The sequence below is a fragment of the Periplaneta americana genome, chromosome 9, assembly GCF_040183065.1.
Source record: "Periplaneta americana isolate PAMFEO1 chromosome 9, P.americana_PAMFEO1_priV1, whole genome shotgun sequence".
Classification (NCBI taxonomy): Eukaryota; Metazoa; Arthropoda; class Insecta; order Blattodea; family Blattidae; genus Periplaneta; species Periplaneta americana.
In genome coordinates, this window is record NC_091125.1 from 97541129 (window position 1) to 97567889 (window position 26761).

The 26761-nt window shown below is 36.8% G+C and overlaps 1 protein-coding gene across 4 annotated transcripts in view; it reads right to left on the minus strand.

The window, feature by feature from the left end:
- Window positions 1–1195: 1195 nt before the first annotated feature.
- The window catches only part of LOC138706314 (probable peptidoglycan muropeptide transporter SLC46), a 50581-nt gene continuing 25015 nt past the window's right edge, over window positions 1196–26761 (minus strand). For all 4 annotated transcript variants that reach the window (XM_069835446.1, XM_069835447.1, XM_069835445.1 and 1 more), the window contains 9 exons: window positions 20032–20250; window positions 16559–16733; window positions 12112–12300; window positions 10430–10708; window positions 9097–9198; window positions 8470–8607; window positions 5044–5127; window positions 4541–4697; window positions 1196–3121 (listed from right to left, as the gene is read on the minus strand). In XM_069835446.1, coding sequence (XP_069691547.1) covers window positions 3034–3121; window positions 4541–4697; window positions 5044–5127; window positions 8470–8607; window positions 9097–9198; window positions 10430–10708; window positions 12112–12300; window positions 16559–16733; window positions 20032–20250 — 1431 coding nt within the window. In that variant the 3' untranslated portion in view covers window positions 1196–3033. The remainder of the gene's footprint in view (window positions 3122–4540; window positions 4698–5043; window positions 5128–8469; window positions 8608–9096; window positions 9199–10429; window positions 10709–12111; window positions 12301–16558; window positions 16734–20031; window positions 20251–26761) is intronic.

Below are 26761 nucleotides of genomic sequence, written 5' to 3' on the forward strand. Positions count from 1 at the left end.
TATTGATTCAATTGTGACATCATTTAGTATCGGTACTGAGAAGAGGGCAGAGAATGCTTCTTACACTATTACTATTGCAATAAACATGCCATCTTAGATATTCAGTTTCTTCCGGTCGAGTTAAAAACTGGAGCCCTCCACGCAATTAGTGTTAAGAGTCCATTTAATAACTAGGGGAGAGCTGGGTAGTATCGGACATCGGGTAATATCGGACAGTGCGTTTCTTTGATCTACCACCATATGGTAGTACCTGAATGACATGATTACGTTTCTGTATGCATCACAGAAACGTAACTATGTCAATCAGGTACTATCATCATGTGATAGATGAAAGAAACTTACTGTCCGATATTATCTGATGTCCGATACTACCCAACTCTCCCCTATGCTTTGTAGTACATGCACACTTCTAGGCAGTTGCTATGGTCCTATTGTGCTACCTCCAAATTTTGACAAGGGCGAAAAATGGTCGGAAAATTTTGCCAGGAGCCCTCTATTACGGACAAGATTCTTTTATGTACCGGTACCATGAATATACGAAACGGAACTCCTAGCTTTACTTCATTTTCGAAGGAAATATTAAATAACACCCTCAGCGAGGTTTGAACTCACGAAACTTAAACCTAATGGCAAGTATGATAATCACTTGACGATCGAGGACGACTTAAGAGCTAGCATGCTCTCTATTATGTCTAGAACAGCTCCATATTATTTACAGTAAATTCATTGTGCAAATGAACGGTTATCTATCAGATTGCACTGATGTTCTTCTCTCTCACTAGATGATCCATGCCAGTTCAGTGTTGGCACTCTTATTTCGTGTTCACCTCGAACGGCATTTCTGGCGAATTTATTGCAGTTGTTGAAAATCTTGTCAGCCATTGGCTTAGCTCAGGTAGTAGACGCATTTTCCTATTGATACAGTGCTGTGCTCTGGCGTGGATTCGATTCTTACTTGGACTGATAACCTGGTTGGGTTCCTTTCCGAGGTTTTCCCTAACTGTAAGGCGAATGTCAAGTAATCACGTGACTAATCCTGAGCCTCATCTCACCAAACCCATTTCGTAATCACCAATTCCATCGACTCAAAGTAACCTAGTCATTAAGTAAACAACTAAAAAATCTTAAAGTAAACTCCTCTATCTGGATCTGTATTGTGCATAGCATAGCTTTCATCAGAAAGAAAGTAAAACTGTGAGTCTTAAGGCGTATACTTACAGTACCAGTTACATAAAATAATTCTGCCCTTACAAGGGTACAAGGTAAAATATATCGGACATTTTCACTCATATTCGCGGTTCATAGCTGAGATCACTAGATTTTTAAGGTGTTGAAAATATTTGGGGTGGCATCCTTCAGAAGAAAAGTGAAATTGAGAGTCCCGTATCCTAGATTTGCAGTACATAAAATAACTCTTTCGTCAAAATTCAACTCTGTTAGGTATACAACATCTATACAACCTTTAGTCAGCGTGTCTGGCCGCGAAACCAGGTGGCCTGGGTTCGAATCCCGGTCGGGGCAAGTTACCTGGTTGAGGTTTATTCCGGGGTTTTCCCTCAACCCAATACGAGCAAATGCTGGGTAACTCTTGGTGCTGGACCCCAGACTCATTTCACCGGCATTATCACCTTCATTTCATTCAGATGCTAAATAACCTAGATGTTGATACAGCGTCGTAAAATAACCCAATAAAATAAATAAATCTATCACTTTATTTTATGAATTCCGCCTTTCTAGTGCCCTTGTTTAAGAAGTTAAATGCGAGTATTTTACTCTGTCGGTTTACATCAATAATTAAAATATTGTGACAGCAAACATTACTTCTCTCTCTCCCCCCCTCTCTCTCTCTCGCCCTTTGTCTATGTGTGCGTGGGTGCGTGTATGCATGCATATGCGTTTGTATGTTTTTATAAAGAACGATATTGTTCCATTTATAAAAATATTTCGCTAAATGTAGGGGGAGGGGGAAACCTTGCCTCAGAAATTCAGAAATAATGATTTAGGTCTCTGTAGTTATAATATCACTTTCAGGAACTTTTAGGTCCAATAAAATTCGTATTTTGTTCCACTGTCAAAAGTAATCATTTAGGTCAGCCTTAGCTGTGACTTCACTTTTAGGTCTTTTTAAATGTAATAACGTTCTTGTTTTGCTCCACTGTGTTTGAAATTTTTTTTAGTTGGTTATTTAATGACGCTGTATCAACTACTAGGTTATTTAGCGTTGATGAGATTGGTGATAGCAAAATGGTATTTGGCGAGATGAGGCCAAGGATTCGCCATAGATTACCTGGCATTCACCTTATAGTTGGGGAAAAGCTCGGAAAAAACCCAACCAGGTAATCAGCCCAAGTGGGGATCTAACCTGTGCCCGAGCACAACTTCAAACCAGCAGGCAAGCTCCTTAACCGACTGAGCCACGGCAGTGGCTACTGTGTTTGAAATTAATAAGTTTTAAAATATTCAAATTTAAAAACAAGAGATAAAATTAGGTCAAAACCTAAGAATCTGAGCTTGTAATGGTCACATCAAAATATAGTCAAATGAAATACTCATAAAAAGTTAGACTCACAGCCGTTTTGTCTAATATAAATCTCGGAGATTGTTTAGTGAGCTGGAAACTGTCAGTTGACTGATTGGTCTTTGGTTAGAACTGCTTCAATTATTATGAAGAAGTTCCTGATTTTCTGATAAATAGAAAAATACAGAGCACAGACATGGTGGCTTTTCTCAGATAAATTATTCTGATAATGTAAGTAGGTACCTTGAACATGGCTAGTCAAATCGATTGTGCACTATGTATATCATTATTATTTTCCTTACTAGTTTGTTGTTAATTTTTTAGATGTGAGCAAATTGTATGTGGGTTTTGTACTTCATTATTTACTCTCGTAAATTCTTCTTCGTCTGTTATTCACACTTCTGAATAGACAGTGCATATTCTGAAAATAATTATGTTTTCACATGATGGACACTAACTGTATTCTCTTCTGAGTATGGAAATTGCTTCAGCTTCTCATAAGCTGACATCTGTTGTCAGGACTGTCCTTCAGGCTCGCTGTCTTCCACATCCATCTCTCTCTTGTCCTCGAGGTTGCTGCCTCCAAGTGACACATGAATACACCTGCAGCAAATTCATAGCCATAAGAACCGGTAATATGATGTGGCCAATTTAGAAAACAAATTTCCATGATTTTGATGCAGACTATATAGAGTGGAAGTAATGTAACTTTGCAGATTGTAACAGCTTATTCCTTGGATAAAGTACAACAAAAAATTCTAACACCCACTGGCAAGCAGTAGGCCTACTCAATTTGAAAGGAGGCTGAGTGGACCCCAGGACCATTCTAGAAGCTTTGGTAAAATCCTGTTACCACCTGGAATTGAACCGGAACCTTTCAGTCTTAGCCAGTTGCTCCATAACTGAGCTATATTCTGAACGTAAAATGACCAGAAGAAATAAATGAACTCGATTAGAGAAGACATCTCAAAGGAGATTTTGAAAATAAAATAGCACTAAATTGGACACACACTGAGGAGCAAATGGAGCAATACGGCAAACTGCACTGGGATAGAGAGAAATAGCAAAAGTATGAAGCAAAGAGAGAGAAAATGAGAGAAGTATGAAGTTAAGAGACAGAAAGAGGCAGGAGTATGAAGGGAGAGAGAAAAAGAGGCAGGAATATGAAGGGAAGAGAGAGAAAGAGGCAAAAGTAGGAAAGCAAGAGAGACAAAGAACCAGAAGTAGGAAGGCAAGAAAGAGAAAGGGGTAGAAGGGAAGAGAGAGAAAAGGACAGAGGTACGGTATAAAAGAAGAGAGAGAAAGAAGCAGAAGTAGAAACGTAAGAAAGAGAAAGAGCCAGAAGTAGAAGTGGGGAACTTGAGTAAGAGGGAGGCCGAGAAAGATCTAGAAGAGAACATAATGGAAGTACAGTAGAGCATCGATTATCAGAAAAAATTGGGGACAGGGGGGGGGGGGGTTCGGATAACTGATTTTTCGGATAACCGATCATTTACGAAAACAAATTGTACCAGTGTCTTAGTAGCAGTATGAAACAAAGAAACATTGATATTAAACACGAAATTGCATATAGGCTACAATATATATTTTGTATCACATGTCTTACAAATAACACAGAGAACTGACTAGCCTAGTTTGACAAGTTCAAAATGGTCATTAAAGTAGCCTACAGTTTAGTAAAAGAAGTTCAATTTTTTTTTTTGTTTCAGAGCTGAGACTAGTTTCTTTGCCACTAAATCTCGCAAATAGCGCTAGCAAAACTTCTACATGGCATGCGCATAAATTTGAATTTGCCGACTGGAACACTTCCAGTTAACTGATGTTTCGTTTGATCGGTATTTGGATAATCGATTCTCTAATGTAATAAGCTGACAAGGATGACAGATGCCTAGCAACAAGAGTCCAATGATAAAAGATCCGTGTATGTAAATATTTTAGTATAATACAAGATAAGGTGGCTCTATTTCTGTGCAGACAAACTGACTCCTAAGCGTAGTCACAGTCAATATGTAATGTACTCACATGATAAGAGCAAACACGCAGACCTGGCTGGCGAACGTCACCCAGAAGATTGTGGCAGGGAAGGAACTGATAGTGGCATTGTATACCTGGGTGTACAACACCCCTGAGAATAGGGGCACTGCATTGTCAGCTGCTGCTAGGATTGCAAACACTTTTCCTGTAGAACAGAATTGAGAGTTCATGAGGAAATTTCTTTCTCCATAAGGGCTCGACCCATCACTCATTCCATATTGCTAGTCTAAGGCATGACATATTCAAATGAAAGTGAAATGAGACAGTAAACACTGTACTGTAAAAATTGCAATAGATTGAAAATCAACTTTCATCCGGAATTTTTCATAATAATAATAATAATAATAATAATAATAATAATAATAATAATAATAATAATAATAATAATAATAATAATATTTGTTTACGCTTTTTCTGCACTGTATGCACTACTTCCAAGCAATATGATGCAGATAGGCAATAATAAATTTTGTATCTAGTAAGACAATTACCTCGTTCTGATAGTGGAACAACCTTGGATGTCATTGACCTCAGTACAGGCGCAACAATCGGACCCAGAGCTACTATTGTGCCACCTAGAACAAGTAATGGTGATTGGTATACCAGCACCCATAAATAATAATGCTTTAAATAATGCACGAGTTAGCAAGTGAAAAAAAGCCAAGACAGAAAAATCCATGGATAAAATACTTATTATTAAACCTAATTGTCTTAAAGTTGATGAGGCAATAATCTTCTTTAAATCATATATTCCTTTAATTATATCAAATCTATATTCACCTATATTAAATCAGTTAAACCCGTAGAAAAAAAAATAAGCACAGACTGTGAGAAATGCAAATGAAGGTCTTACATTATATAGAAAATGAGGTCTAAATATTGATTTAAAAGGAAAAAACTGAGTATTTAAGCTGATTTTGATTAATTATTTATTGATGGGTAAAAAATAAAAGTGAATAATTTATACTATTTAGGATTAATTTTGGAGAGGGAAGGAACATTAAATTTGAAAATTGCTAAAAGAATTAGTTAGGAATGTTGAATTCAGTCCTACGGATTGGAACATCATCACTAGAAGGTAATATTACATTCAATATTCATTCATAACTTAAGTGTTCTGCCCATGGGCAGGTCTTTCACTGCAAACCCAGCATTCTCCAATCTTTCTTATTTTCTGCTTTCCTCTTAGTCTCCGCATATGATCCACATATCTTAATGTCGTCTATCATCTGATATCTTCTTCTGTCCCAAACTCTTCTCCCGTTCACCATTCCTTCCAGTGCATCCTTCAGTAGGCAGTTTCTTCTCAGCCAATGACCCAAACAATTCCTTTTACATTCAATATTATACTAGTTTAATGTTATACAGAGCAGAGACCTGAACAATGAATGACAGGTACAGTATATTAAGAAACAGTTGAGATGGATTTTTTAAGAAGGTCATTCTGAACATTGAGGAGAGAGAGAGTAAAACAGACATACGAAGGAAGAAGAAGACATAAATACATCAGCAGAATGAAGAAGACTATGCTGGTACTGGCATGTCCGGAGCATGGGGTTGAGAAAATATTCTACCAAAGATAATAGAGGAATGGAGCGAAAGGGAGAAGACAATGTGGATGATCAGCGAAAACCTGGCTTCAGAATGTTAAAAGTCTGTACAACTATTTGCTGCATCAGAAGAGGATGTATATAATATAAATGTTTGGAAAAACCTTTAAAATGTTTGAGTTCTGTAAAGCAATATAGTAGTAGTAGGCTGTCACATGCGTTTCCAATTCACTGTGGGCTAAAGCAAGGAGATGCACTATCACCTTTACTTTTTAACTTTGCTCTAGAGTATGCCATTAGGAAAGTCCAGGATAACAGAAAGGGTTTGAAATTGAACAGGTTACATCAGCTGCTTGTCTATGCGGATGACGTGAATATGTTAGGAGAAAATCCACAAACGATTAGGAATTTTACTTGAAACAAGTAAAGAGATAGGTTTGGAAGTAAATCCCGAAAAGACAAAGTATATGATTATGTCTCGTGACAAGAATATTGTACGAAATGGAAATATAAAAACTGGAAATTTATCTTTTGAAGAGGTGGAAAAATTCAAATACCTGGGAGCAACAGTAACAAATATAAATGATAATCGGGAGGAAATTAAACACAGAATAAATATGGGAAATGCCTCTTATTATTCGGTTGAGAAGCTTTTATCATTCAGTCTGCTGTCAAGAAATCTGAAAGTTAGAATTTATAAAACAGTTATATTACCGGTTGTTCTTTATGGTTGTGAAACTTGGACTTTCACTTTAAGAGGGGAACATAGATTAATGGTGTTTGAGAATAAGGTTCTTAGGAAAATATTGGGGCTAAGAGGGATGAAGTTACAGGAGAATGGAGAAAGTTACACAACGCAGAACTGCACGCATTGTACTCTTTACCTGACATAATTAGGAACATTAAATACAGACGTTTGAGATGGGCAGGGCTTGTAGCACGTAAGGGCGAATCCAGAAATGCATATGAGTGTTAGCTGGGAGACCGGAGGGAAAAAGACCTTTGGGAAGGCCGAGACGTAGATGGGAAGATAATATTAAAATGTATTTGAGGGAGATGGGATATGATGATAGAGACTGGATTAACCTTGCTCAGGATAGGGACCAATGGCGGGCTTATGTGAGGGTGGCAATGAACCTCCGGGTTCCTTAAAAGCCAGTAAGTAAGTATATTGCGCAGGCTCTTAAATGCCCCCATTCGCCTTTCCACTTCCCAGTATAATTTTGGTGTTGAGTCCAGATGAGATGACCTCAGATTTGGGCATTTGTGAAAATGGTCCATGTCCATCACTGAGTCTTCTTTATTACACAGAACACACTTTAGTAATTTAAAAATGACGATTCTGTATAAATATTCTGCCAAGCAGCCATGATCAGTTAATAGTCGAAGTATTGCCACTGAATAATATCTAGGTGATTGTGGTGCTAAGATTTATCTGGGACAATTTACCATGATTTATTTATGCTTTCAACTTTAAAATTGTCAACTATTTCTTTCTGGATATTTCTGTTTATTAAAGCAATATTGAGGGAAAGGAACAAGAATGCTCAAGACCTCAATAAAAGTTAGAAGATGGCAGAAAGTCCTGCAGAAACTAGTCACTTAGATACAGTACCACATAGTTTCAATATTTAACACAATGAAAATATTTAGGTTGTTAATTTAACAAATTTAATAATCAGTTTTTTATGCAGAAAGTTGGTCAGTATTTTGTTTGTGTTTTCATGAAAGCCTACTTGTTTTTATTTTCAAGACTGAATTCTTGAGATTAACAGGAAATGTTGCAGCATTCTGTTTTAAGTGTTTCAATGAAAATTCCTGTCTTCAGTGAAGAATGAGTGGAACAGAAAAAAATTCTCTCCGGCACTGGGATTTGAACCCGGGTTTTCAGCTCTACTTACTGACGCTGTATCGATTAAGCCACACCGGATTTCCATCCTGATGTCGGATCGAATCCTCTCAGTTTAAGTTCCACCTCTTGGGTTCCCTCTAGTAGCCTACCCTCATGCACTGCGTCATAGATGTATGACAAAGGCACAATGTCTCTGTTCCACTCATTCTTCATCATATGATGACGCAGAATTTCTGCACGGAAATGTCATATGTACTTCGGTACATCATAATAATATATAATATATCCTGTCTTTAGGCCAAGTAAAACAGCTGGATTTTTACCTTAAGCGAGAAATTTGTCATTATATTTTTTTAATATCTGTACAAAAACCAATAATCTCCTAAATTGAGACAAAATATTTGAATTCTTGGCATAGACAGGAAATTTGACGATGTTTTGCCCAAAAATTTTGTATGAAGACTTTCGAAATATGGCTGTTTTTATACGAAGAATGTTTGTTTCTTGCAACTTACCGACATAAAATAGCCAGGCTTCATGAGCCGTAGCAAATACCACTCTTGCTAGGGCATGTGCAGTTGCCCCTACCATCACCATGGTTGTGTCTCTCATGTGCAGAAGCTTCCCCATTATGTGGATTCCAAGCAGTGTGCCTGCAATAACAGCGACATTATATATACTACATGATATAGCTGTTTTAATGTGATTTCATTTATATTATTTACTTTCCAAACAACCAACGGTAGTATGAAAGCAACCTGTTCAAGAGCAGCTATTAGCGTACGAATATTCCATCTTAATGGACTATAGGCAGTGACAATATGTAAAGTGTCATTGAAAAATGGTAATATACTGAGTGAATAGACTGGGTTTGCAGTGAAAGACCTATCCTTGGGCAGAAAACTATGAATGAATGTAACATGACAAAAAAACTAAATTATTGGGAAACAAATAAAATGTATAATGAGAAAGTACCGATATGTGTCATCTTCGTGACTTTTTTATTTTCTGGTTAATGTTTTCAGCATGGACTTGGACCTTAATTTGTGTAGCTATTAGCCTAGACTACTACCTTATATCTGAATGATTAATTCCATTCACATTCTGTTCGGTCTACATAAGATGCAAGTAGCATGCCGTACCCACAACATAAGAAGCATTCTGGAAAGTTCTGTAGTCACTGTAGGTTTCAGCTGTCCACTGGAACTGAAGCTGAGTATATAGGTATGACATTGGCTTTTCATCTGGAACAAATAGAACAATTTGTACAGACCCAGAAACAAAATTTGGGCCACCTGAATTTTCCAAGTCCCAGTTATAACATACTGCGCATGCTCAGTACTTACTGATCAAATTTCTTCACATTTAAAAGACAAAACTAAAATTTTTCAATCATCTATTATCATAATACACTGCTCTCTTAAATTGTCTGAGCATATTGGGAATTAAGTCAATGGCTTTTCCAAAACACGCTATGAAATGTTTCGTATGAAACAATTTTTATCTCGAAAAGGAAGCAAAAATGAGTAAAATAGTACCGTATTAAACTTTTTTGTTTGATATATCTCAGAGAAGAACTTCTCGAAATTAATGACATTATTTATGGTTCATTCTGTATATATGATCAGGGGTTATACAAATCACTCCCTCATTTATTTCATTAACTTTCGTCGTTCTTAAATTTGGCAATCACCATTTAACTCAGTGGGACGTGATCCGGACAATTTGTCACAGAGACAATTCGACACAATCGATTCAGCTAATTTTTTGTTTTTGTCTGCCTGTTATGGAGATTTAACATGTGCGCAGTTTGAGGAGAGATTTCGACATGAACTGTTAAAAGTTCCCTTGTAGGACAGCAAGCCAATACGCCATATTGTTGGCTTAGAGTGTAAGCCTGCTAACTGCCAAAAGAAAATTTTACAAGAGAAGCAAAAAAACTAAATTTAAATTAACTCTGAAACTTTAGGACCAAATCTAAAATACAGGTGGCATTTGTACCTGTACTTTGGATTTGGTCCTAAAGTTTCAGAGTTAATTTAAACTCAGTTTTTTGCTTCCCTTGTAAAATTTTCTTTTTGGCGGTTAGCAGGTTTACACTCTAAGCCAACAATATAGTGACATAATAGTTTATACGTGCGGGATGTTTACGTTTTTCCATCTTGTCATAAATGCAGAAACATGTGTTTTGAAGCTTCATATTGACTACAGCAACAGAGAAGGTAGTGTTGGCAGTGAAGACAACAGATTCTCCGTTCCTTGCATTTCTTAACGTTGGAGCTGGACATAGCTCTGAAACAATGGATGATTCTGTATTTCTGCATCTAATGACATTGGAGAAATCCAAAATTTTCGCAGCACGTTGGATATTTTGAAAGTCTCAAGCTGCACATAATGATTTACTGTCTATCTGTTGCCAGATTATCTTGTCTGAAAAATTGTCTGCAGACTGTCGTATTGAATAAGTTGACATACCTCTCTGGAACGTGTAGAGGGCCATAGCTATGAAGAGTATGATCAGGTACATGCGTCTGCTTCCTGGACGCCTTCGTATAACAGCCTTTACAGACTGCACAACGTGATCCCAGTCAAAGAAGTCGCAGCAGCAGTTGCGCGCGATGGGCTGCTGTTTGTCATTTGTTCTCCATTTGAGCTGCCATAGGGTGTACAGGATTGCAGCAAACAGCAGCGATGCATTGATGCCGAACATAATGGCAAATGAGTGTCCAGTTACTGAGCTCCACAAATACTTGCCTACAACACAAAAACAAAATATACAACTGGTATCAAGCTTTAATTTTTACCTAGGAAAGCGTACCTTTTAACTGATACTTTTCCAATTCACTGCGGGCTAAAGCAAGGAGATGCACTATCACCTTTACTTTTTAACTTCGTTCTAGAATATGCCATTAGGAAAGTTCGGGATAACACAGAGGGTTTGGAATTGAACGGGATACATCAGCTTCTTGTCTATGCGGATGATGTGAATATGTTAGGAGAAAATACACAAACGATAAGGGAAAACGCGGAAATTCTACTTGAAGCAAGTAAAGAGATAGGGTTGGAAGTAAATCCCGAAAAGATTAAGTATATGATTATATCGCGTGATTAGAATATTGTATGAAATGGAATTATAAAAGTTGGAGATTTATCCTTTGAAGAGGTGGAAAAATTCAAATATCTTGGAGCAACAGTAACAAATATAAATGACACTCGGGAGGAAATTAAACGCAGAATAAATATAGGAAATGCGTGTTATTATTCGGTTGAGAAGCTTTTGTCATCTAGTCTGCTGTCAGAAAATCTGAAAGTTAGAATTTATAAAACAGTTATATTACCGGTTGTTCTGTATGGCTGTGAAACTTGGACTCTCACTTTGATAGAGGAACAGAGATTGAGGGTTTTTGAGAATAAGGTTCTTAGGAAAATATCTGGGGCTAAGAGGGATGAAGTTACAGGAGAATGGAGAAAGTTACACAATGCAGAACTGCACGCATTGCATCCTTCACTTGACATAATTAGGAACATTAAATCCAGACGTTTGAGACGGGCAGGGCATGTAGCACGTGTGGGCGAATCCAGAAATGCATATAGAGTGTTAGTTGGGAGGCCAGAGGGGAAAAGACCTTTAGGGGGGCTGAGACGTAGATGGGAGGATAATATTAAAATGGATTTGAGGGAGGCGGGATATGTTGATAGAGACTGGATTAATCTTGCTCAGGATAGGGACCAATGGCGGGCTTATGTGAGGGCGGCAATGAACCTCCGGGTTCCTTAAAAGCCAGTAAGTAAGTAAGCGTACCTTTTAGGATCAACAATTTTGATATTCTGCCATCATCATCTTACTGATAGATTGTAGTCCTAAAAGAACTGACAGTCTACAGAAACTTTTCTTTCCATCTGTTCTCTCTTCATAGTGTGTCCCGATCTTCTCCCTGGTGGTTTGCAATTCAAGATTATCTTAGGGATTCTAGCTGTGGACATTCGGTTAACATGCCTCGGCCTCATCTCGCCAAATATCATCTCGCTATAACGAATCCCATTGATGCCAAATAATGTAGTGATACAGCGTCGTTAAATAAATAATTATTGTGAGTGGTTAATATTGTTTATATATTTGATGTCCAGTGTAATTTTCATTACGAAAGAAGGCTTACCTAATGCAACGCCGGTAGGCATTGTTGCGAGATATGTGACGTCTAGAACAGTAACACGTAGAGTGCGGGACTCAACTGTTGTAACATCAGCCAGATAGCTGAACACAGCTGCAAATATCGCCAAGTCGGCCCCAGTCAGAGCAGACGGCAGAGAAGCTGACAACAGTACTACATACAGTGACCATGTGTCTGAAAACAGAGGTTGACATTATTAAGTTATACCATATATATGTAGACCTATAGCATATGACCAAATAGTTTTAAGACTAAATTTATTGAAGTTGCTGTGGCCATATAGTAGGATTATACTACTGCTAAAATAATTAGTACGGTATGTTTAAACCTGCACCTGAAGTGAAGCTGTGGGTCCTGTGCCATAGATTTACTGCATGGAAAAGAATTTTGTTCCTGATAGAGAGCTCCAGGCAAAATATTTTAGCTATTACTTGCTCACGTTAAATTCTACGCTGAATAACCTGTGCCATGAAAAGTCATTAAATAAAATACTACTACACTGCTCCGTCGATATAGGAGAAAGTCAGTGTTTACCTCTTTAAATATAACACTCGGAGCAAGTTCCCTGCAATCGTCTAGCATGAAAGTCAAGGAATTATGGACAGTAAAAATAAATAAATATGAAGGAATGAAATTAATTAATTAAATTTATTTTTATTTACTTGGTTTCAATGACGCTGTATCAACTACGAGGTTATTTAGCGTCGAACTTGGTAATAGCAAGATGAGGCCTAGAATTCACCATAGATTACCTGACATTTGCCTTACGGTTGGGGAAACCTTGGAAAAAACCCAATCAGGTAATCAACCCAAGAGAGTATTGAACTTGCACAACTCCAAATCGGCAGGCAAGCTCTTTAGCCGACTGAGCTATACTGGTGACCTAATAAAATATATATATATATATATATATATATATATATATATATATTTTCTTTCACATTGGGGAATTTAATTGAAGTGAATTTTATTATGGCAGGCAGAGTAACTATCTCATGCCCCCATGTTGTATTGCTACCTATGCACTTCATTAGAACCAGGTACCCAGCTTCGAAGCCGTTAGCCCTATGAACTTACAGTATATTTATTAAATAAATAATACCTTAAACTTTTCAGCAATATCCTTAATATTTGCATCATTTTCAAGGCGTTGAATAATATTTACTTTGTCAGAAATACTAAGACGTGAACGTGTTTGTGACATGATGCTTTACTGGTATGTGGGGTCTTCAATTCTCATCAGATCAGACCATGTTGGTTCTCTTTTTGCTGGTTTCTTTAGACTCAAACGCATTCTACTAAATCGGCGGAGCAGTGCATTGCTTTCATAAACAAAATGTTTTTTCTATGTAGTAAATCTATTATATGGAGCCAGTGGATTTACTTCCGCATACAATACAAACCATACTTAGGATTTTTTCGTCTAAAAATCTATTGCTTTCAGCTAGGATTAAACTCATACACTTCAAGTACAACTGTGGCCAGTAAATTATGCCTGAAGTCTTATTGATGAAGAGAATTCTGTTACTTGTTGCAAATGTAAGACATGTGATGCCTATTGTGCTCCATTCCGATTGAAACCAGTTAAATATTTTTATCACCCTTAAAAATTCATCACTTTTAGCGAGATTTATACAGCAAACCTCGCGTTTAATGGTATAGGAAAGTAAAGCAGTCAATTAATTGAAGATATTAGAGCTCAAGGTTTCCAAAGTAATCCCTGCAACGGAAATCTTGAGAGTGACATTCAAAGAACATGGCCTTTTCATTTTTGCTGGTACTGTTGTATCTCGTTTGTTATATTATTCCCTTCCAACTTTGTTCAGATACCCATATTTCTTAATTGATCTACAGTAAACTTAATCTTACTTTAAAAACTAATTATGACAAATTTAACTTGAAGACTGGATTAAAGCTAACTAATCCTTCGTTTTGAGTTGTGTGTATAGATTAGCCTAAATAATACCGGTAGTATCTTTATCCCATGGATAAAAATCTCTCTGGATAAAAATAATGAGTATTCACATCTATACATGTTAAATATTATTTTACTACAAGAGAACTGCCGAAGATCTGATGTAGAAATTTCTCCTCAAACTGTGCATAATGTTAGATCACAGCAGAGAGACAAATACTAACAGTAAAGTTACAAAATTAAAATTTGAATAAAAGATTATCGAAAAATTGAGTAGCCCCAATCCTGAAGAAAACAGTTCAGCTGGCAAAGCAATCTTGGGACAGACATCTACGGAGAATCACAACTGAATAACTCTCTCCAATTATGCGCCTTTGTTACTTAATGTAACATTCCAACTGAATTTGCACATCCTGACAGTAGTTAGTCCAGTGCTTAGAGTGGACCGGTATGAGCTGAGTACGCATACGAATCCTGGGAAAGCAGCTGCATGGCATGCTGTTAATAAGACTGATGAAATGTGAATAAAGTTATCACTGATTACCTATCCCAAATGGTTTATTTGATTTGATATACATTTAATTACATGTTATGAATGCGATGATAACTCTTTAATATATTATTTTAATTAAATTGTTATAAATTTTCCATATTATAAAGTGTCAGCAACTTCTAATACTAATGCGGTTGGACACGATTCATATAACAAAAGGTACTGTGTGACAACACTGCCTGCTACCTGCTATGTTAACATTGCAAGCTGTAGTGCCATGTCATTTAAACTCAAATTTCTCATCATAGTTTAAAATATGCAAAAACACTTTTATTCTCCAAAAGCCTCAGCCTAGTTTAGATTGGTGTGGGATACGTGTAAGGTCAGTATCTGTTTCAACTTGTATTAAGACTACACAATGTGTCCACCACGTGAAAAAGTGTAAATGTGGGAAGCTGTGGTTGTTGTTAGTTTCGGATAACGTTAACTGTAAGAGTTTTACCCTTTGAATAAATAATGTAGTAAGATATGAATAACTTTGTATTAGTGCAATTTTTAAATTATGTTTCTTGCTAAGAGGTTATTTGTAGTTTTTATAATGGAAGTTTTAAAATAGGCCTTATTAGGTATTATATCCTATTCCATTTTGAAGTTAATTTATCTAAATGATTATTTATTTTCTTGAAATTAATACCACCACTCTTCCTGTAGTCACTCAAATTAGTTCCATCCTGTCAACTCCTTTAAAACCACTATAAGCACTAGTATGGACAGCTAATTTTTTATATCTGTCTATCTGTTGTGGAGAGCTTTGTATATGTGCAGTTTAGAGGAGGTTTCGACATGAACTCATTAAGAGTTTCCTTATTAGCTTGTTTTTCTTTACTTGAAAACTAGTTCCGTAATGATATATATTATTCGTAGCAAATCTTGCTTTATTTATCAGGCACATATCCCATAGCTTATAGATATAAACTCCTTCAGTCCTCCTACTTTTTCATTCCCTCAACCCAGTCTCTAGGAGAAAATAGTCTCCATATTCACTAGTTAATCGTCAAATCAGCAGCCGCCAAATTACTCTTCAAGGAACGACCACTCATATAAATTGAGGGAAAGAAGGCAGAGGACAGACACTGGAAAGTTTTCTTTTCTCAATCGTACTATCAGGGACTGGAATGCTTTGCCTGCAGACTTACTAAAGGCTTTACCAACAACCAAAAATGTATTTAAAAATAGGCTTAAGGACTTTACTAATAGACGGTAATTATACACAGTATTTAAACGGTGTAAATGATACGTTGTTATTGAAGTGTTGTATCAGTGAAGAATTATGTTGTGTCAGTGAAGTGTGCTGTGTCAGTGAAGTGTGTAGTGTAAGTGAAACATGTTCCTGTCAGTGAAGCTTTATAGTTAATAGTGGCAGTGCAAAGTATTTGAACAGTGAAATGTTTTTGAAGTGTTAGTGAAATCAGGATAGAATCAGTGAAATGTGTCGTAGTTCCAGTGCAGTGAGTGAGTTGACAGCGAAATGAGTGTAATGTTGAAAGGTACTTGTGCAGATATGAACATATCATACTCGTGGGTTTTAGTTCGATCTTAGGTTTAAGATACAAATTAGATTTATTTCAAATGTTATGTTAAGTGATCGTTTCATTTAATTTAGGATATTCCCTGTTATTATTATTATTATTATTATTATTATTATTATTAGTATAAATTATTGTTAGTATTAATTATTAGTATTATTATTAATTGTATTTTTAATTAATAAGTTTATTATTGTCATTATTGAGTGTAATTAGTTACCACTGCCACCGGGTATATACCCATTGCAGTGTGAATAAATACATACACATACATACAAATCAAGGATGAGTCGTTGGAAGTAAATGTTTTTTAACTAGTGGGTTTAATGTTGTGATAGTTATCACTGTTATAAAAATAAGAGTTTTTTTTTTCTCTTATACGGAGGAGGGACCCGAAGGAAGAGTTAATTTTATTTTAGTTTGCAAAGTATTAATTACCTTGAAGTGCATTGACAACGATCATGATAGAGTAGTACAGTTTGCCAACCAGTCCTAGAAGCAGTGGTAGCTTGCGTCCACGACGGTCACTCCACGCACCCAAGAATAGTGCGAGTACCAGGGGAACTGCATGGTTTGCCACATTGTTGTACTGGTGAAAGTCTGATACCACGACCTGTAGCAAAATGCGAAAGTTTCCTTCACTCCTTGAAGCTGGGACATATTGGTGGCTAGAGATAATAGTAAGTAGAGTTAGTATAATAATGAAATAACTTATTATTTATTAATATGAAAAGGTACTTTATACGAGACAGACCTACGAAAATTTATCTATTTGTAAATAAAGCTAATCCTTTCCTGTGCTCCAAAGTGGTCTGTGGCAATTTCATTGAAGTTCGCGATGTCAATAGCTGCTTTTCTTTAGAATATAATTCAAAAGTGTTTCCCATTTACTGCGAGGCAGATTATTGTATCTAAACACATTTGATTCACACTTTGCAGCTCTGTTTCCGAAATGTTGGCAATTTTTTTTCGTGTGTTTTATGAAGTCTTCGATTTGATCTCTTGTTAAATACTGATCCTGTACTTTTAAATTTGTTCACTAGTTTATTAACTGTTCTCCTACTGGATCAACTTCAAGAAATGGTTCTTGAAATTCTAATTATTTGCGACACTGGGCAGGTGATTAGTTTTTTTTTAATACAACAGATTAAAATTCTTTGTTTGGAAATAAGTCTTAGAACCATGTCGGAAATAGTAGACACAAACAAAGAACTTAAACTACACTGCACAGTGCATACATCTCTCAAAACGATTCATGTGTCATGTCGCCTTATCGCTGTCTGCCTACTTAACTTATGCTTAGGTAACTGCCGCCTCCTTATTCCGTAATAGTAGCGAGACCAACCAAAATAAATGCACTGTACAAAAACGGGCTTCCACTTTGCGGACGAAAGTTGTTCGTGTAAATTTCGGGCAGAGTTATGTCGACAGTACCACATACTGAATTTTAAAAGTTAAAAGAAATGAATAATCACAGTAAGATCATAAAATATTTATAATTTTCAGTGCATATTCCTGGCTTTCATATTAAGAATTCACTCTCAAGAGAAACAATAGCAACGCGAAATTTTATTGAAACATAAGTAGGAGAGGGGATGTCAAGGTTAAGGCCACTGAGGAAAATGACACACGATAAGGCTAATCTCTTCTTACAATGCATTGGCGCCTTTCAACACCTTCAGCCAGTAAACACTGCAACTGACCATTCATAATATAATTATACTCTGCAAAGCTCGTCTATGTTACTACGCTTCTTGAAGAACGTATTTTCATTCTGTGCTCTTGTTAAGAATTCCAAACATATTTATCGTGGTTTTCGATTACACAGAGCAAAAATTCATTATAGTTATGACCTTTGATAATAATAAACGTATTTACCAAATTTTTGTATGGATAGCTCTTCATCAAAGCCTTCAATTAAACTCCACTGATGATTCAAATCTCGTGAATTTGCCACGAGTATGTTTTTATGAGTGCAATTTTATTAGATTTCCGAACCACATTTCAAGCCATAATATGCTTCAAATCTGCTACCCCGAGTAAAACATGGAGATTTCGATGTCATAATATTTATGAATTGGGTAAAGAGTTGTGGTTTATCAGCAGAATCTTTTTTTGTTGGAACATGACAGCCCACGATGCAGCTGAAAGTCTGATGAAACTCGACACTTAGGTTCTGCAGACATCCCCATGAAATATATACTAGAGAAATGCCTGTATTTTAAAATAATTAATAAAAGACAAGTTTAAAAATAAACTGTAAATAAAACAATAAATAGAACCTGCAACTATTCACCATTCTAGACAGTTTTCAGAGAAAAGCTATTGCTCTGATTTGACTTCACAATGCACAGTGGCGGCTGATACTGTTGTATGTATGTAACTGTTGTATTGATTAAGGCTGGTTGAGTGGAAGAGAAGGCCTTATGACCTTAACTCTGCCAGCGAAAATAAAACATTCTATTCTATTCTAAACGAAGGCTTTGGGGCGTCACGCTTCCTGTGGAAATAAAATAGAAGAATCCCAGTTAACAAACTGGCAGATTATAAGATACGTTGATAACAATGCGGCTATATCTCACAGTAGGTGCAGATCAATGTCCACATTGAGATGTACAATTTGAAGCTCTTTCTGCTTAATAAATTGATCAAGTTCCTATTGTGCTTATTTTATCAGTTTGTGATGTAAGATGAGCACGTAAGTGAAGGCAGTCATTGACGAAGAAATCTTCCAAATAACTTGGGTAACAATTCAGTAGCACTTTCGCACGATCCTGAATCTCTGGAATGTCTAGCTCAGGTTTTTGAAAATGAAAATGACAATGTAAAACTACTTCTCTAGGCCGAGGCCTACTATGGCCTATTGGATAAAACGGCACTGGTATATTGTAATGGAGAATCCAATTTTCACAACTGTTTAGACGGATGCAAATGACATTTTCGAAGTCTCTCAAGAAATTCTTTGTACTCGTAGTAGTACTGATTTACAATCTGTCCAGGAGATACATAGTCTTTGTGAACAATGCCCTTGAAATTAAAGAAGCACACGAGCATGAATTCGACATCTCAACTTTTTATGTATGTGATCCCTCTGAATACCATTACAAACTTTCATATTTTGCCCCCAAGTCATACTTGGAAAACCAAGTCTCCTCACCAGTGATAAGTTAGTCCATTAACCTCGGGTTGAAAGCCACTTGTTCCAACACATCATCTCTCAGTATTCTTCCATGCAATCCATTGTTGCTCTGTGAGTTTTTTTGGAACTATTTTGGTACAAGTTTGTCTCATTCTAATATCTTGAATTAGAATCAGACGAACTGATCCCCAGTTCATATTCAGTTTCCGCAATTATTTGCATTGTTACACTTCGATTACATCATACACGATCTCAGTCATGCTGTGTGAACTATGTCTTTGTTGATTGCCACCATTGCGCTGTTCATTTTCAACAATTGTTCTGCCTTCGGAAAACATTTTGTGGCACTGGAAATCTTGTGCCCTTGATATAAGTACATTTCTAAAATCTCTTATCGTAGCATTATCGAGTTTCACACAAAAAGGGATAGCATATAGTTGAACGATTTTCTAAGTTTTTATTTTCATGACGAAGTATATAAACATGTCCTTTTATTTCAAACAGGGACTGCAAGACCGTACCATTTGAAATGGGGATTGGAAGAAAGAGCAATGTCAAGCATAGTCTGTGGTAGTAGACCTGCAAAAGATTCATCATAGGAGAAAAATATCAATGTCGTTACTTGTTAGACCTCGTAAACATAATGCGATGAACACTGATCAGCTGCATAACTGCTCAGCTCTAGAGCACTTTTAATCAATAGAGATTACCAAAGTTGTGATAAAGAATTAATGCACAATGCCTCTTTGTTGTCCCTAATAGAGTAGCTTGCCTGTACTTGCTTGTTGTATTCCTTATACTGCTTGTCTGTGAGATTGGAGCATATGGTATCAGAGAAGTTGAGGTTGACACGACAAGCCTTGTCCACAAAGAATGCCTGCTCCACAACCGACGTGAGCATGAACGCCATCATGTATAGGAACATGACGGGCTCCACTGTGATCAACTGTCGCCACCCACATCGCTGTGATGATTTGTCGTCCACGGCCACCTTGAACAAGAAAAGAAAACATCAGTGTTGCCAGAATTTTGTGCAGAAATGACAACTCCACTACAAAAAGAAGTTGTAAATTTTTGTGTTACAGATTTATACTTGTCTCAGTACATTTATAAGCGAGTATCTGATGATCTTGATGTTATTGAACTTTCACCTGTCTGCAGCAAAGTATCGTGAATTAATAAAACCTGGTTGAGGAAATGAGTTTTGAGGTGGAAAAGAAAATTCTAAATGCTTCTTCCATTTGACGAGTATGTGAAGCGAAATAATTTTATTGACTTTATGATTTACTTAATATAATATATTATACAGATGAGTCAGACCATCCATAACAGTCATTTATTTTGGAAATTATTAAAATTTTCGAGACAAAAATATTTGCAACTAAAGCACATATGAACTTTCACTTGAGCTTGATTTCTTCAACCAGTCCTAACAGGAAGTAGGTCAGTGGGTATAACTTTAAACTTTCAAATGGGACTGAGGGTCAAATAGGGTACCGTAAAGTGGGGTGACTTTGAACAGTAATTTAGCACCTTTTTAAATTAAATGCGGTACCCAATTGCGAAAAAAACTGTTTCAGTTGTCAATAAATTAGTTCAGTTTTTTCGCAATAGGGTACAGCATTTAATTTAGAAAGGCGCTAAATGACTGTTCAAAGTCACCTCGGCGTTCAAAGTCACCCCACTTTACGGTACCATTTCATATAGCTCTTCAAAACAAACAACTTTCATAGGAAACGTTTTTATTAATTCTTACTCCTTCATGGAGAAAACGTATCGGTAAGAAAAGACAATGCCATTAATATTGAGAAATATTGATTGGAGAGGTAAAAGGAAAAAGAAAAAACATTGGCAGTGCAGTATTGCAATAAAGCCTCAACAATGCCATAATTAAACATAAAAGAAAAACAAACACTTCGATGTCGCCTGTAAAATAATAATGCACTCGGCGATTATAACTACCTGTGCGTGGTCGTGTTACTGTCACATGTCTCAAACCTTCCAACTTGTGTGCTGTCGTGGTTTGAAATTTAAGTTTAGTACCTTATTATCATTCTCGCGTAATTGTGAAATAAGTTTAAAATACAGAGGCAAATTAATGGGTAAAGGGAAGAAGGTATGAAGAGAATGGTGTCCAGTTTTCTTCAGCCATCAGGCACGTTTTACCAAAAGACAACTTGGTTTCTTTTTGTTTTATAGGGAAACAACTTAGTAAACTCCGTTGTTCTGCGCATGCGTCAATCTTAAAGAGTGACTCAATATACTATTCACCTCCTCCTTCCTAATTGTCAGCCAATAACGGAAGAAGGCGTTACTCACGTAAACTCTGAATGAAGCAGAATATTTTCACATTTTATATACTTAATAATAACTCAAATAGTAGTACTCGGATTCTAATAAGGAAAAAGGCATGTTGAAGAGTACTGTTTGCAGATTTGTAAGATGTTTGATTCACCGCAATATAACAAAATGTAAGACTTCTTAATTGAGGTTTGTTTTATACTATTGCGGTGTGGAAAAATACATTTTGAAGTTGAAAAATCAATCAGCGATAAAATTTTTTCTTGAAGAGATAAGTGAGTAGTTGCAGTGTATAAATCGTCTAAATAGATTATACTTTATGTTGAAAAAACCCCATGTTAATAGAATGAGTCAACAAGATATCGTCACTTGCTTAAGTTTATGTCTGACTGCTTTGTAGCGCATACATAAACATTATCTATCTGGAAAACCCAAATATGCTTTAAAAATAAGCATGAATTGTATTGATTGGTTTCGTTTACTTAAAGGGACAGACTAAAATGTTTAGTCAGTTGTCTTCAGTCTTTTCAATTGGATTTTTGTAACATAACTTGGATCCCCACTTAACGTAAAGGAAGAATTCGCCTTTTTGCGGAATATGGAAAAGACAAGCGGAAGAAATGTGTTGATCACGTTTAAAAATAACGAAGAGCAATATTTTTCTAGTGCTAATGTAATAGACAGTGAAACTGACAGGATAATTTCGTTAGGATAATGTTTAACTAATAACAGTGATGCATCAGATGACTTGTCAATCAGTAGCGACAGATTAATGAAGGGAAACTCCGACTATGCCTCCAGCGCAGCGGTGACGTTTAGTAACCTCCCTTAGCGGAGTTTTGTCAGATGTCAACCTGTAAATATCTAGCAGGATAAATCCCGTCGAATCCGGCATAGGTGAAGATGGCATTCCTAGAGAGTTTCAGTCGGAAGGTACTCCTTCGTTACTAAGTGACTAGTACATGAGTTTTCCTTGCTAAAGGTTCTTAATAAGTCACCATTGCTTCTTTTTGTCCATGAATTAATATCTTTATTCATTGCACACACAATGAATCACATTGTTCCAACGCTTAAACAATGTGCAAACAAGCCGCTGTTGCTTATATTTATTCTGAACTTTATAATAATTTCATGCTATTAGTTTCGTAATTTTAAACATACACACAGTACTAATCGTAAGCACACAGTCATATATTATGTAGGCCTACTAATTTCGTAATGCTAAGCATTATAGGCCTATAGTCTAGCTATAATAGTCTGACGTTAACCAATGCAGTTTGAAGGTTCAGACAAGACGGGGATCATCGTATTTGCCAGGTGTTACTAATTGTGAGTTACACAGAGCATGTTCGTTGTTCTCTCTTATCGTTATCACAGTGTGGCAGTTAGTGAGACTGACGTCTGACTTTCGTGGCTTGATAGATAACTCCGGTTTTCACATTAACTCAGTGATAATAACAGTGTTATTTACTTCGACCATTTCCTGAGGTTATGTTCCAGGTCATTATTAATAAATTATAGTGGTTCTCTTAATTTGCTTTCTCCAGTTTCAAAAGAATAGTGGTGCAGGTGGCTTTCACTTCTTGATCACTTGGAAACCTCCTACCTCGCAACATTTTTCATATTATAAATGTCCGAAAATATCGAGATATGAGATCTGCGTTATAGGATATTTTATAGGCACTCCGTCAATTTCAATAAATGCTATCACTGTAACTCCAACCGTATGTGGCCTTATCTTGAAGCAGAATCCCCTTTCTCGGAAGGAAGCAACGGGCCTTTTCTTTCACAGTATATTCTTGAAGTTGATGCTAAGAAGGGTAGCGTCGTATTTCCAATTATTTAGTCCCTGGAATATCCAATGCTGCAGAATAGCCTAATCCCTCTGATTTTAGCAAAATAATAATTGATGCGTTTCCATACTGAAAACTGCTGCCTCGTTTTGAATCAATTCGTGAATGTTCTTCACATTTCGACTCGGTTTTCTTTTCTGACCTTCAGTCACATCATGCGGCACGTATCTTGCACAAAAGTGTCACGTTTTGAGGCATTTAGTTATACTGTAATATGAGGAACTCTCTTTCCTGGTACATGGATAATTTCCGTAAAGGTACTCCACACTTTTATAGTATGTCTACAATAGTATATGCACATTAATTTTTTTTTTTTGTGTAATGGCAGTGCCCTTAACTTTTTTGCCGTTATTCTCCCCAAATCTGCGATCGTGGCTCATAGATGTCGCTAGTGCCGAGAAGCTAGACTACTTAGTTCGTCAGAGACTATCCAGAGTGCACCGCACTTGATGAATGAATGAATGAATGAATGAATGAATGAATGAATATGTTGATGATCGAGAATTGTTGGAATGTCACAGGGGAACCGGAGTAGGAGGAAAAAAACCCCCCTTTTGTCTTGACTACGGACTTTCCAACTCAAGTTATAAATTTAGGTTAGTTCGACCAAGGTTTGAATACGGGCCCCATGGCTTATAAACCCAACGCGCTAGCACCGAGTCACCGTTTAGTATATTCATAACAATCATAAAACACGTAGGCTATATATAGAAGCCGCGCTCATTCGAGCCCAGGCGCTTTCTTTTGTAAGCGACAATGAAACACTTTTCACTGTTGACCACCTTCCTACTAATTAAAAAAAGGAGGGGAGGCAGTTATGTCAGTTTCTGTCAGATGCGTTTCCAATTCACTGTGGGCTAAAGCAAGGAGATGCACTATCACCTTTACTTTTTAACTTTGCTCTAGAATATGCCATTAGGAAAGTCCAGGATAACAGAGAGGGTTTGGAATTGAACGGGTTACATCAGCTGCTTGTCTATGCGGATGACGTGAATATGTTAGGAGAAAATCCACAAACGATTAGGGAAAACACGAGAATTTTACTGGAAGCAAGTAAAGAGATAGGTTTGGAAGTAAATCCCGAAAAGATAAAGTATATTATGATTATATCTCGTGACGAGAATATTGTACGAAATGGAAATATAAAAATTGGAAATGTATCTTTTGAAGAGGTGGAGAAGTTCAAATATCTTGGAGCAACGGTAACAAATACAAATGATACTCGGGAGGAAATAAAACACAGAATAAATATGGGAAATGCGTGTTATTATTCGGTTGAGAAGCTTTTATCATCTAGTCTGCTGTCAAAAAATCTGAAAGTTAGAATTTATAAAACAGTTATATTACCGATTGTTCTTTATGGTTGTGAAACTTGGACTCTCACTTTGAGAGAGGAACATAGGTTAAGGGTGTTTGAGAATAAGGTGCTTAGGAAACTATTTGGGGCTAAGAGGGATGAAGTTGCAGGAGAATGGAGAAAGTTACACAACACAGAATTGCACGCATTGTATTCTTCACCTGACATAATTAAGAACATTAAATCCAGACGCTTGAGATGGGCAGGGCATGTAGCACGCATGGGCGAATCCAGAAATGCATATAGAGTGTTAGTTGGGAGGCCGGAGGGAAAAAGACCTTTAGGAAGGCCGAGACGTAGATGGGAAGATAATATTAAAATGGATTTGAGGGAGGTGGGATATGATGATAGTGACTGGATTAATCTTGCTCAGGATAGGGACCAATGGTGGGCTTATGTGAGGGCGGCAATGAACCTCCGGGATCCTTAAAAGCCAGTAAGTAAGTAAGTAAGTAAGTAAGTAAGTAAGTAAGTAAGTAAGGAGAGGCAGTTATTTTGGGACGCGTTGTTGCCGTTCTTTATACTTTAAATTAACAATTAAATTAGCTTAGATGGACCTTTACTTATCGTCGTCGCTGTCTCCCATATGAATCACAAATCTCTCCAGGGTATTGTCTGCGTCGTGATTTATGTACTTGTTCTCAATTTTGTATGTTGGACGCACGATGACCAAAGCTGATTGTTAATTGTCTTTACTCAATCCCGTGAAAGTTGACACACACTAGCACTAAGGAGTCACATTATTCTTTTTTACGTTTGATTTAAAATTTTTCTCATATCAGTTCGATTGGGTTTAGTACATAATGATAGGGGGAAGACGCAACACTTCATGTCCAAGTGAGGCTGCAAGCTGAACCAAGACGAATTTCTTTGTTATGTTGGCAGATCTTACTGATTCCAACAAAACGGCCTTTATTGGTACGGGGTTCGATATTGAGATGTACTTTCTCATGAATGAAATAATATCCTGTACTTTAGTATTCATGGTTGGGACCCTAACCAACAGCCGCGAATGATAACGAGCGTTGTCGTTTATAACGACACATTTTTTATCCATTGGCAAGTTCTCCAACAGACAATTTGAAAATCAATTTTCAAAAACTTGTGCCGTCCTCACTGCCTCCAGAATGAAGTACCATAATACGCTTTCCTCGCGATGAAGGCGTCTTCAGTATACAGTTGCAGGTACCGTCGACCCATCCTTTCTTCACGACGTCGTGGCTGTCGTACCAAGTTTCGCCCAGATAAACGATCTGCAGCCTTGTGATCGCAGCTCGCGTATTCGATTTACGTAACGGTACAGCCAAGCCACTATTCTCGCCAATTCCATCACTACATTTTTTTTATGTAAACGCCGAAAACGAAATCCAAGTTTTTTTTAAAGAGTTCGCGAAGTGTCGTTTCATCGTAAGGAAAAGCAGAAACAGTTTTTAAGTGTTTTGAAAGTTCACGCACTGTCGGCGATGCCCACCTCCAAAAAACCGATAAACTTCACGTCTATGAAATCACAGCAGAAGTCGTTCATTTTATTAAATTTTAGTGTCTTGTTTCCTAGTTTTTTTGGCGTGACAAGACCTCTCTGCACAATTCTTCGCACTGTTTTTCTGTGTAATTTCAAAATCTTGGCGGTCTCCGAAATTGAGCCTTTTCCTATATTGTTGTTCTTTTTTTTAACATTCTCGTGCGTATTACAAACTTTCGGCGTTGTTTATTTAAAGTTTTTGCCGCTTTCCTTGTTTTGGGGGGCACGGGAATCACTAGTGCAAGGTTGAGGGTCACTGTGTTAATTTTCAATAGAAGGGATTTGGTTTGTTCCCCAAGACCTCCACATATTGTTACATCTATTCGCACTTAATTCACACTATACAATACTACTAAAACTATTAACTACACACTATCAAATAAAACTAGAAAAATAACATCCAACTAAAACACGTGCTACTGAAGAAGAATGCACTGATTAGCATCTAGACGTATTAGCAACAACGCTT